This window comes from Accipiter gentilis, chromosome 11 (genome assembly GCF_929443795.1).
Source record: "Accipiter gentilis chromosome 11, bAccGen1.1, whole genome shotgun sequence".
NCBI classification, from domain to species: Eukaryota; Metazoa; Chordata; class Aves; order Accipitriformes; family Accipitridae; genus Astur; species Astur gentilis.
The window spans coordinates 6,977,952-6,991,155 of record NC_064890.1 but is presented as its reverse complement, the minus strand read 5'-3'; the positions used below and the strand labels follow the sequence as shown (position 1 = coordinate 6,991,155).

The 13,204-nt window shown below is 39.7% G+C and overlaps 1 protein-coding gene across 4 annotated transcripts in view; it reads left to right on the top strand.

The window, feature by feature from the left end:
* The window catches only part of USP6NL (USP6 N-terminal like), a 129,318-nt gene that overhangs the window by 87,354 nt on the left and 28,760 nt on the right, over positions 1-13,204 (top strand). For all 4 annotated transcript variants that reach the window (XM_049814436.1, XM_049814437.1, XM_049814438.1 and 1 more), the window contains 2 exons: positions 7,819-7,926; positions 10,778-10,887. In XM_049814436.1, coding sequence (XP_049670393.1) covers positions 7,819-7,926; positions 10,778-10,887 — 218 coding nt within the window. The remainder of the gene's footprint in view (positions 1-7,818; positions 7,927-10,777; positions 10,888-13,204) is intronic.

The window sequence follows — 13,204 nt, the reverse complement described above, 5'->3', positions numbered from 1 at the left end:
TCAAGGGATAGGGCATCTATAGCTTCTTTGGGCAACCTGTTGCAGTGTCTCACTACCCTCACAGTGAAGAATTTCTTCCTAATATCTAATCTAAATCTACCTCCTTTCAGTTTAAAAATATTAGCCCTTGTCCTATCACTACACATCCTTGTCAAAAAGTCCCTTTCCAGCTTTCTTGTAGTCCCCTTTTAGGTACTGGCAGGCTGCTATAAGGTTTCCCCAGAGCCTTGTCTTCTCCAGGCTGAATAACCCCAATGCTCTCAGTCTGTCTTCATCAGAGAGGTGCTCCAGCCCTCTGGTCATCTTTGTGGCCCTCCTCTGGACCTGCTCCAACAGGTCCACGTCCTTCTTATGTTGGGAGCCCCAGACCAGGTAGGGTCTCATGAGAGCAGAGTAGAGGGGGACAGTCACCTCCCTTGACCTGCTGGTTATGCTGCTTTTGATGCAGCCCAGGATACGGTTGGCTTTCTGGGCTGCAAGCGCACATTGCTGGGTCATGTTGACCTTCTTGTCAACCAACACCCCCGAGTCCTTCTTGTCAGGGCTGCTCTCAATACATTCTCCGCCCAGCCTGTATTTGTGCTTGGGATTGCCCCGACCCATGTGCAGGACCTTGCACTTGCCCTTGTTGAACTTCATGAGGTTCACACAGTCCCACCTCTCCAGCCTGTCAGGGTCCCTCTGGATGGCATCCCATCCCTCCAGTGTGTCGACCGCAGCTCACAGCTTGGTGTCATCAGCAAACTTACAGAGGGTGCACTCGATCCCACTGTCCATGTTGCCGACAAAGATGTTAAACAGCACCGGTCCCATTACTGACCCCTGAGGAATGCCAGCGTCAGTGGTCTCCACTCGGACATTGAACCATTGACCACAACTCTGAGTGTGGCCGTCCAGCCAATTCTTTATCCACCGAGTGGTCCATCCGTCAAATCCATGTCTCTCCAATTTAGAGACAAAGATGTTGTGTAGGACAGTGTCAAATGCTTTGCACAAGTCCAGGCAGATGATGTCCTTTGCTCTTCCCTTATCCACCAACACTGTAACCCCATTGTAGAAGGCCACCAAATTTGTCAGGCATGATTTGCCCTTAGTGAAGGCATGTTGGCTGTCACCAATCTCCTCCTTATTTCCCGTGTGCCTTAGCATAGTTTCCAGGAGGATCTGCTCCATGATCTTGCCAGGCACAGAGGTGAGACTGACTGTCCTGTAGTTCCCTGGGTCTTCCTTTTTTACCTTTTTAAAAACGGGAGTTATGTTTCCCCTTTTCCAGTCTGTGGGAACTTCCCTGACTTCTCAAGTATGATGGCTAGCAGCTTAGCCACTTCATTCACCAGTTCGTTCAGGACGCGCAGATACATCTCATCAGGTCCCATGAACTTGTGCACCTCCAGGTTCCTTAGATGGTCTCAGACATGATCTTCTCCTACAGTGGGTGGTTCTTCATTCTCCCATTCTGCCGTTGGCTTCTGTGACTTGGGTGGTGTGGCTGGAGCACTTGCCCGTGAAGGCTGAGGCAGAAAAGTTGTGGAGCACTTGCCCGTGAAGGCTGAGGCAAAAAAGTTGTGGAGTACCTCAGCCTTCTCCATGTCCTGGGAAACCAGGTCTCCCGTTTCCTTCCGGAGAGGGCCCACATTTTCCCTAGTCTTCCTTTTATCACCAACATACCTATAGAAGCTTTTCTTGTTGCCCTTGATGTCCCTGGCCAGATTTAATTCTATCAGGGGTTTGGCTTTCCTAACCTGATCGCTGGCTGCTCAGATGATTTCTCTGTATTCCTTCCAGGCTACCTGTCCTTGTTTCCACCCTCTGTAGGCTTCCTTTTTGTGTTTGTGTTTGTCCAGGAGCAACTTGTTCACCCATGTAGGCCTCCTGGCATTTGTCTGACTTCCTCTTTGTGTATAAAACTCCTTGATTCCTATACAATTATTTAGGCATCTTTTCAGTGGAGTCGTCATGATTCTTCCAGACACCAGTCTCTGAAGTGCGTAACTGCCCTTGTGTCTTTGCATGATTGATATTTGTCAGAACAAAGCTTTCATCTCCCCATCAGTCATTTCTTATGCAGGGAGTGTCATAGAACAGCAAAGTTTGTGTTGCAGTGTGGTCTTTCTCCAGCTTATGGTTTTATTTTCTATTTGTATTCTACTGCTTAGTAATCCAGGGTACAATCAACCACCACAGACAGTAAATCCTTCCTGGCTTAGTATGATCATAACTTTCAGGAAAGATTAAATAAAACTGTTATACGTTATATTCCCATTTGAGCTTTTCCACCAAAGTATTTCTGTCTTTCACTGTCTACCTTCATCTATCTGTGATTGAAGTTACCTAAATTGAGAGAGAAAGGAAGAAGAGAAACAATCAGGGTAGCAGGCAATTTCCAGCTGTTCTGGCATTCACACAGAATATAATAATCAAGTCTCCGCTTAGTTTGGAGTCTGAACACAGAGCCTTAATGAAGAACCCTCTTCGCATTCCTGAGATTATTTGAATGAGATTGAGCAACTCTTGTATTTGCACTTTCTCTTAATTTTATTCAACCCACAGAAGTTGAAGAACCTCTAAAGGCAGCGGTCTTTATAAATATACTTTCTTTTCATTATAAATATACTTTCTTGTGAGGCTTCAGATTTTAATTCTTATGCTTCTCATCACTGAATCTTTTTGAGGTGGCAGAGTTCCTCTGCTGCTTGTGCAGTTCTTCCTGACGTAACTGAGAAAGTTTTGTTTTCAAAAAAACTAATTTTATATCTTGTAGCAGCAAGAATGCCAGTTCCTACTCTTCAGACTAGTGCTGTGTGATAGTGGCCTCGTTTCTTGTCCAGGAACTAGTTGGGTTTATGAGCTGGAGAGATTGGGGCAGTGTAAGGAAGAGGGGGAAGGTTGTCTGCTTTCCAGATTTTTTTGCATGGAGGCCACATTGAATATTGGACGTTACAGACTTCAATATTTGAGATGATAGCTAATTTGGAATATTCCAAATTTGAGATTTTTTTTCCCCCTCCTCCTTGCTTTGTAAGCTTTTTAATTCATTCTGTATATTCTCTTGTTTCACGATGGGAAGGTCCAATTTACAGGACCAATTTCTTTTTGAATGAGAAGCTCCTTTTGAATTCCCAGGTGGTAGGGCCTCATCTAGTGTCCGCTTGTCCTATCTACTTCAGGTTCAACAATATTAGTAATAATTACAAGAGTTTATGATAACTATAGTTAGCTGAAGATCAGCTTAGATGTGATCCAGAACTTAATTTTTAAGTTGTGTTTATATAATTATATCTACTGAGGATGACTTCCTTTTTTCTATGTGTTATGCTGATGGAAACATCCCAGATTCTGTAACACCATTCTTTGAATGATGCATGTTTGCATACAACAGTTATCTGAACTCTGATTTTATATACTTATATTTTGTTTTGAGCTATTATCTTAAGAAAGCCTTAATTTTAAAGGATTTGTTGATGATTGACTCATTTAATCTCCCCAGAAGTAGAAGAAAAAATAAAGTAACTTGCTGAATTATCTACTTTTTATTTTAATTATTGATTCAGAGGGAACAGAAGAGTAGATTAGGGTTCTGCAAGTATACAGACCTAACCCAGAGTTTCTCAACATATTTTCAACCTTATATTACATAAGGAAATAAAAGAGAGCTGAGGGCAGTGGTATGGTAATTTATTGTAAAGATATTCAGTTAGCTAATAATCAGTTTGCTCATTTATATTTTCTTTAACTGTTTGGTGACTGAACGATTATCAGAAGTGAGTTTTGCTGTGAAGTATGCGTGGGTTCCCCCTGCTGCCCCCCTGGCCCCTGAGATGCAGTGCAGCTGTGTCGTTTTCCACAAAATTGCAGAATTGCACAGGATCACAGAAAGGTTGAGGTTGGAAGGGACCTGTGGAGGTTGTCTGGTCCAACCCCTCTGCTCAAGCAGGGCCACTCACAGCTGGTCGGCCAGGACCATGTCCAGCCAGCTTCTGAGTATCTCCAAGGACGGAGACTCCACCACCTCCCTGGGTAACCTGTGCCATTGCTCGGTCACCCCGGTGGTGACAAAGTGTTTCCCGATGTTCAGAGGGAACCTCCCGTGTTTCAGTGTGGGCCCATTGCCTCTGGTCCTGTTGGTGGGCACCACCGAAAAGAGCCTGGCTCTCTTCTCCTCTTGGCACCCTCCCTTCAGGTATTTATACACATTAATAAGATGCTCCTGAGCCTTCTCTTCTCCAGGCTGAACAGTCCCAGCTCTCTCAGCCCTTCCTCACGTGTGAGGTGCTCTAGTCCCTTCGTCATCTTCATGGCCCTTCATTGGACTCTCTCTGGTATGTCTGTCTTGTACTGGAGAGGCCAGAACTGGACACAGTACTTCAGGTGTGTCCTCAACCAGTGCCGAGTAGAGGGGACCTGCTGGCAATACTTTATCTAACGCAGCCCAGGACACCCTTACCCTTCTTTACTTCACGGGTACAATTGCTGGCTCCTCTTCAACTCGGTGTCCACCAGGACCCCCAGGTCCTTTTCTGCCAAGCTGCTGTCCAGCCGGGTGGCCCCCAGCACGTGCTGGTGCCTGGGGCTCTTCCTCCCCAGGTGCAGGACTTTGCACCTCTCCTTGTTGAACTCCATGATGTTCCTGTTGGCCCATTTCTCCAGCCTTTTGGGGTCCCTCTGGGTGGCAGCATGACCCTCTCAGGCATCAGCCACTCCTCTGGTTTCCATTGTATATAAAATTTTTCATGCTTGTTTCCACATCATTGTCTGCGTAATGGAGCATGTGCCATGAAAGGCTCTGTTCTTGAGTTACGTTTCTCTCTCATATACAGGGCAGACAATGAAAGTCTTTAGTCTGTTCTGCTGAGTCTGTAGGCAGGATCTTGTAATGAACTGAGATGACTGAGAGCTTTTTTTCTATGCCTAAATTAAAGAATAGTTGAAGCAGCAGAGTCAGCTGGATACAGATCTAAAATGGTTTGCAAGGAGCTCTGAATGTTATTTGGGTTTATTCTGTCAGGTAGTGCAATAATTCTGATCTTAGCTACTGAAAATGTTTGCTTTCCTTCTGTTTTGTTTGGCATGACTATAGGAGGCTGATGAAACGAGACTCTCTGTCCTTTGCACTCTTTTTAAAGTTGTATTTGCCAACTCATTTTCCAAACTTTTCTTTTAAAAGCACTTCCGCAATTCTCTATCTCAGTTTTTACTTACTACTTCAAGGGCTCTTCTAGTGTTTGGGTGTTTCAGTCTGGGAAGTGCGGAAGATGGGAAAACTGTAAATGCCATAGACTTCTCTGAAACTGGTTGTTGTTCTCCTTCAGTTTTATGTCCTGAAAAAAACCCAAAACAGCCCTATACTTTGTATGGTTTGGATTTGTTTTAATTCTGTTTCAATAAGAAACAATTATTACAAAGGCATATTTCTGGCCTTTGATGTACACCTGACCTTCTCTGAAAATATTAATTTAGAACAACAGTAGTCTTGAGAATTTATTCTTCAGCCATTTCTCTTCATTAATAATCTTATGGTTGTTGCAGACATTTGCAAACGAGTTACAAAATGAATAATTAACTGGCAAAAATGTTTGTTGTCAAGTTATACTGTTGCTGTACCATGGGTCTGACGAACACAGCTACATGTCACTGGGGACATATCACACTGCATTTTTTTCCCCCCTTTTTTTCCTTCCAGTTCCCAGAAAAGATTTAGCAAATTCGGCTCATTCTGCTTTTCAGTAGACAGGCTAATAATCTCAGGATGACTCCACTGCAATTGGTGTTGCTTGGCTTTCAAAAGACTGAATTATCCCCTCTCTCGCAAGCAGTTATCCTTGTGTCCGGGTTGTCACACACTGAAATTCTCTGTGTGAGCTGAAGTCTGGATATACATCTATAGAGAAGGATGCTTTATAGCACTGTACATTGTTCTTTATCCTCACAGAAGAAACTGTACTGACACAACTGTGCTCACACTAAAAGTGTTGCTACTTTAGCATTCTTAATAACATTAAAGCAACAAAGTTTTCTTTAAAAAGCACATTTTATTTGTGGACAGTGTCCAGGATTGCTGTTGCATCTTATACCAATTTAAAATTTTCCCTTGAAAAGGGGACATGGAAAGAAAAGTCATAACCTTACTTGTGTAAGAGTTATACGTTCTAAAATCCAGACATAAATCGTTGCTGGCATTAAAGACATCTTCAAAGATCTGATATATCCCAAACAGCCAGAAGTTTGCAGATGAAGTGCAATGAGGGGTTCATTAATCTTCCAAACTGGAGACATGAAATATATGAAAAACAAAAAAAGGATCCTGTCTTTGAGGAGGACATTTCTTTTAAAGTATTTCTTATGTTACAAACTTAACTTTTATAAATGTTTCAAGGAAGGGATTTGAATTTGGCAATTGAAATTTTTAAGGTCTAACTTTCATTGCATGTTAAATGCAAAGAGTGAATTGTTTGGGGAGGGGTTGCATGTGTTTTGTTCTCTTTTAAATCTAATTGTCCCCCTGTGCCATCATTAAAATAATGGTAAAAACAGAACTTCAGAAAGGTTCATTTTCTTTGTTAGAGTTCTCTGTTTTTCCTTTTCTTAGACATATCTCCTGAAAGATGATAACATTTTTTTTTGTGTGTGTGTTTTTAGAATTACTAGGATTCAGTTGCTCTGAGGCTTTGCTTATCTTGAGTCTCTTCTGGCTGCGTAAAGCCAAGACTTTAGCCAGCTAGTCCATCTTTCTCTATTCAGAGGCTCTTCATGCTCCTAAATGCTGCAGTATAAAGAGATACAAATCAGAAGAGAACTGAGGAAGACAGTTGTCAGTGCTCCTGATTTTTTCAAATAAGCCCAGCAAGAACCAAACCACTGAATGAGAGTGCGAGGGCAGTGACATGTCAGAGGCAAGACTGATGAATAGTTTATATAACGACTCTAGTTATGCACAGGTACTGCGTTATCCCCTTCTGACCCATTTCTAATACAAGCTTTATGTGTCAGAACAGAATGTGTCAGGAATGGGGAATTTAATTATCTATTTCACAGCTAAGAATTGTGTGCAGCGTTGGTAGGTTGTTCTGTATTCTTAGGAACTGTAGCTAGAATATCTTTTATACATTGTTTTTGTGCAAATGTTTTAATATGCATTTAGAAAACTGAATATTAGTTTAGAAATATGATCTAAAATATGTTAGCTTTAGAAATGGCACGTCCTGGGTTTTTTTTGTGATCTCATGTATTTGTTTGGTATGCATACATACGTACTTTTTAGCATACTGTTGCAGTTTTACAAGAATTAAAAAATCAGTTATGCTTTTTATTTTACTTGTAATCTTTAAAGCTTTGTGATATTGCTGATTGCCTTTCACCATTCCCATTTATCGTTTGTAATTATGGTGAGTTATTCGTGGCTTGTCCTGAAATAATGTTGCTAAGAATCTGATTTTTTGGGTCTAAATTCCAAAATTTGGAGTAGTCTTTCCAATATTTGTAGAATAAGTGCTGCTCAGCAAAGGCGATACAATTTTGATAGGCCTTCCTACATGCTAAAGTCCTCGCTTGTAAGTGTCACCTGCACAGAGTGATGTTTTGGCTTGTGTGTCCATTTTGTTCCCTGTGCCTCTGCTGATTCTGTCAACAGAGGTCCCAGATGGTGTCACTGGACATTTTTGGTCACTCGACACTGGAAGGCTTTGTCTGCAGCTGGTCACGTTCTTTGCTAGGACAATTGACATAACTGCATTTTTCTCTTTAGAATGTTGTATGTCACTGTTCCTTTTGTTCAGAATGTTGTAGATTGTACTGCATTTATGTTTTCTTTTCTTTTTACAGTTTCATAGGAGAATTTATAAAGGAATCCCACTGCAGTTCAGAGGACAAGTCTGGTCTTTACTACTTGACGTCCCTAAAATGAAAGAAGAAATGAAAGACACTTATAATGTGAGTTTGTAGAATTTCCACTTAATATTAATTTAAAAATTTTGGATACTAAGACTACAGGCTTTATTAAGCTTTTGTTGTTATGCAGTGTTTAAAAAAAAAAGGATTAGAAATTGCATTGAACTCTACTGCTTGTTTTAGCTAGGAAAAAGGCAATGTATTGAAAAAGCACTTTTTCAGCTTATTTTTTGGTTCTGTAATTCATGTAATTAATTTCATCTTCTTTCCATTTCTTTTCCCATCCTCAAATACTTGCAAAAGCCCTTCTAAAAGCAGAGCAAAACAAAATAAGGAAAAACCCCTGTCCCAGCAAAAAGACAGAAGCCTCTGAAACTACAGCCCTTTGAGAAAGTTTATTAAGGGAGCACCTTGTTGGCTGAATATCAGTAACAGCAGTTCCAGTATTCTGGAGGGGATGGAGGTTGGTGCCTTAGTATTGTAAAAGCCAGAACAAGCTGGCTATCCTTCTGCCATCTCATCTCCAAGTGAGGCTTAGATATCCCTTGCAGAGCGCTGTCTGGTTACTTGGTTGTATTCTCAGAGGTGCAACTCATGACAGAGAGTCACCTACAAAATTCTACAGGCATAAATAGACCACTTAAGCATATCTCCGACTTAGAATATAAAGAAAATAGCTCTGTGTTACCCCCGTCAGCCCCCACCCTCAACCTGAGTAGAAGTTAAAACAACCTCTAAATTATTGTGGTTGTATTCCTCTAAATTTTTCCCTACTAACTCTACTTTTTCTGTGGCTGTGAATACAGCTCATGGCCATCAGAGCTAAACTTGAGACCCAAGAGTGGAAAGTAAAGTTCATGTGCAGGCTAGTAAGTTAGGCAGAAGGGGAATCGAATCCTATAAAATTCTCTCTCTTCCTCTCTGTCTGTCTCTCTTTCTGCTAAAGGATTATAGGGAGAGTTTAGCTAACAGAAAGGCAATTTAGTATTATAGTGTTTGAATTTTTCCCCACAGGAATTTAAATGTTCACTGCCTTTTAAAGAAATAATGTCCAGAGTTTCAAGGAAATGCTTTGCTTGATTTTGGCATTTTCTAATAGCACTTTTTTTGAGACTTTGGGTCAGAGTAGACAAGGAATCTTGTAAGGTTATGAAAGAAGATCGATGTTGGCACTGATGTTATCTAAATTTTGGTGTCTGTGATCTTCCTCTTAAATTATTTATCACTCTTTAGTCTGACAGGCTGCTCTTTCTGACTATTATGTTTTGTTTAACTTCCTAAGTAAGACTAGTGGCAGATCCAAAAGGGATAAAACAGAGTTCATGCTGAGTAATGTAGTTGTGGGAAAGAATACTGAGTAAAACTAGGAAGCATTTAAAAAGAAGTGAATTCGTCTTCAGAAATGATTAATGCCATCTAGTGCTCAATGCAAAACAAAAAAGTGTTTCTAGCTCAGATATAGAAGTTGAGTTTCTTCCATCATTGTCCTAGCTTATTTGTGATAAGCTCATTTTACTGCTCTCCATTTTTCCCATTTCCTGAAGTGATATTAACACTCCTAATTCACATATCACTTAAAATTTCACACCTTAAAATTAGAAGGAAAATATGCGCATTTGCTGTAGGTCAAACAACTTATTTCAGCTCTATGTGCAGGGCACTTACCAGTTCTTAATCTTCTGTCCTTTCCATTTCTCGAACTCTAGGTACCCTTTCTTTTCACTCATGCTAGAGGCTCCCATGATGGCAAGGACTCAGAGTGCTTCTTTTGTTATATTCCAACAAATGATGGGCTCTGGGTCTGGGGACAAACCGTTCTGGATGTTAGTACTTTAAATTATACTGGAAGGTGCACGAAGCTGAGATTGTGCTTAGTGTTGTGCTGGTTAATGGTCGGTACCAGTTGGTTCAGTGACTTACAGATAATTCCCGATGTGCCTGAAGCTTCTGGTTGTGCTCAGCAGACTTAATGGATGTTATTGTTCCCTGTTTGATCCCTTTGTTTTTCTTATTTTTGTCTTCAAACCTTTTTGTTTTCTTGCAACCACAGTCTGTAGAGTTCTGCTTTTTGATTGTCTGTGGTATTCTCTTAATAATGCCTGCCTACTCAGATGGAGTGTTTTGAAAATACCATGTTGAATCCAGTTTGAAATGTCTTGCAAACTCAACTTCTAGGGACAGAAGTGAGAATGAATGAATGAGTGTCAAGAGAAAATTATTGTAAGTGCAAAAAAAAAAAAAAAGTGGCAATCTAACCTGTCCAGGCTTCCTAAGTAATCAATTGCAAAATTGGATTTAATTATAAAATGTTAAAGCAAGTGCTAAAGTAGAGGTATTCTACAACTAAATTAGATTAGAACAGAAAGACAGAGGAAATGACTGGAGAAATGTCCATTATCTATACTTAGATAATAACTGGCAGCTATGTAGTTATTACTTCTGCTTTAAAAAAACGCAGGAAAAGTATGAAAGCCACACTAAATCATTTGCTAGATGTCCAGTCTGGAGAACTTGCATCTTAGGTTCTTGTTCCTGAGTAGTAAAATTCACTTTCTGTTTTTCTCCAGTGATGTGCCTACCTGAGAAATAGCAATTATAAATTTGAAATGCTGAAACATACCCTTGAATATGAGTAGTGAATGGCATGTCACAAAAATGTGTGTTATGGGATTGGTCTTTTTACATCAATACTGTGTGAATGTGCCCGACTTGTATGTATGTATATGCATATTTTAGGTGTTAAAATTGTTATCTTGTGAGTTGCTATTCTATATTAAGTGTTTTAAGTCATGAGATTGCAAATACCTCAATATAGGTGTACAGTCAGGCAGGTTTCTGGTATTTTAGAGCTCACAGTTTTAAACTTAATTTCTGTTCTTTACTGTTTTCCCAGAAATTGAAGTGTCAAGCACGAGGGTCTTCGCCAGATATTAGGCAAATTGATCTTGATGTAAATCGAACATACAGAGATCATATCATGTTTCGAGACAGATATGGTGTGAAGTAAGTAAATGAAAAGCTTTTGTTTTGCTTGTCTTAAAACTGGCTTCTGATCAGGCCTCAAGCCTCTTCAACTTATGCAAGCATATTGAATGTAAGCTCCAAACTTTCAAAGCAGGATTGTCTATGTGCAATGATGTAATTACCATTACTACCACAAAACCAGATGGTCACTTCCAACCAACTAGTTTTCCCTCACTATGAGGTGGTCAGTAGCATTCCAAAGAAAACCATTTCTAAACTGTTCTCATTTTGTTTCATATTTAATAAAAAGTCTCACATATTGTAAATACAAAAGCATGGGAATTCCAAGCTAATAAATTAAAATTTATTATGTAATCGTTTTATTTAACTGTGTATCTTCAAAAACAAAATAACTTGTTGCATCTCTAACTTTCATCTTCCCAGAGATTTTAGCCTTCCTTTGGATTTTATATCGCTCTTCTAGTATCTAATTCAGAACGAAATAAAGCAGTATTTTATATGTTAGCATTTAATTATTTACAAATGTAGGCCTTAATGCTTTTGGATTTCTTAAAAAAAAATTTTTTTTTTTTACTGCCATTGGATGAGGAATATTAGGCAGCTGTCATCTTTAAAAATGCTTAATAGTGAAATAAGTGGCGATACAAACATCAGTATTGTTGCTAGCTTGCAGCATCAGCACCCTGCTGAGATGAAGAGGGTATTTTTTCCCTTCTGTGACTGTATTAGTTCAGTTTTTAATCTCCTTTTCTTTCCAAGGCAGATTCTACAGTAGTCTGCTATTTTCAAAAAGCGATACTCAAGAGCTGTGGACTTCAATGTGATAATAAACCAAACATCATCTTATATTATTTTTCTAGGTATTTTGTGGACAAATTCTAAATATGGGGAATTTCTCTGGTGGCTGCAACACAGGGTGGAGTACAAAGCAGAAATTCCCAAGCTGAGACCTATTCTGTGCAGCCACTGTAGTTTAGATATATTTGTGCAGTGTTACCTGTACTTGAGCTGACGTGCCTCACCTCTCAGTAGTACTGACACAGCGCCATACAAAAATGACTGTTGTTTCTGGGCCCTAGTTAGATTTTATGCGCGCATTTTAGATGTTACCAGAAGCTCGCTACCTCGTCAGTTTGGGGTTAACACAAGCGGAGCCAGCTCCAGGCCCTGTAGCTGTGTTGTAAGCATGCCCTCAGACTTCACCGGAAAGCCTTTGGCTGCATAAAGCAATTTCACACTTGGAATAGATCTTGGAATTACTGTACATATATTATGCATTTCCAGTGATGCCTCGATGAAAAATTCAGAAATCATTTCACATAGCAATAAAATAAAGTCCCCTGGGTAAATCAATAGCTTGTTTGACTTTTAAGTAGACTGTATGTCTATGAGGGTTCATTCTTTTACATGTCTTTAGTGGTATGATCTAGTGTAAATAGTACTAAAAGTACCATCATTTTATGTATCTTACTATGAGACTGAGCTCTTATGCTCAGTTTCATATGGTCAGCTGAAGATATAGAAGGTTCCTGTATACGTTTGGGTGCTTTTAGTTCGTCCTTGTAAAATAAGACTCCAGCTTAGTATCTAGTACTTTAGGTTACACTTTACTTTGGCTACTGAAGAATGGCTAAGCTTCAGTTCTGCAAGAGGGCAAACAAAAATATCATAATCTAGATGTGATGGTAAAATTCTCCAAGTATGCATCCTCTTTCTGGTAGAAAATACACAACTTTTTGCTTATGCTTTCTTTTTTAACCTGGTAATATCTATTTCTATACATTTGATTAGTGATAGACAGAGAGAATTTCTATACATTTGATTAATGATAAAGAGAATTTCACTGGACAGAAAAAGGACAGTATGTGAAACTCAGCAGTTAAATTTTAGCAATTTTAGTTGTAGATGAAAGCAGGGTTTCAGGTTTCCAAATTCTCTCTCCAACAAATCACAAAAAGTAGGTGTGAGTTTAAAAATTCATTATGAGAGCTCTCTATTGTTACTTTGATATCCCAGTTTGCGAAGAGCAGAGTTTTGTTTTGGCTGGTTTTTGGGGTGGTTTTTTTTTTTTGTGTCTTAGTAGCTTCACAAGTTAGACTGTTTTTGCAGAAAGCAAAGGACCTATACAAAGCTCTTTTGAAGTCTAACTCTGAACTACATGTAGATCAGTACACTCTGGAGGACTGAGCATAGGATGCCCAATCAGAGTTGGTATTGTTTTTCTTCAGTTTGACAGTAGCAATCGCTAAAGCAGCCTTTAATTTGGGTGCCAAGAATAAGACACCTTTGTGGCCGCTTTGTGTATTTCAGCTCTTCTACATCTCTTTGAAATTAG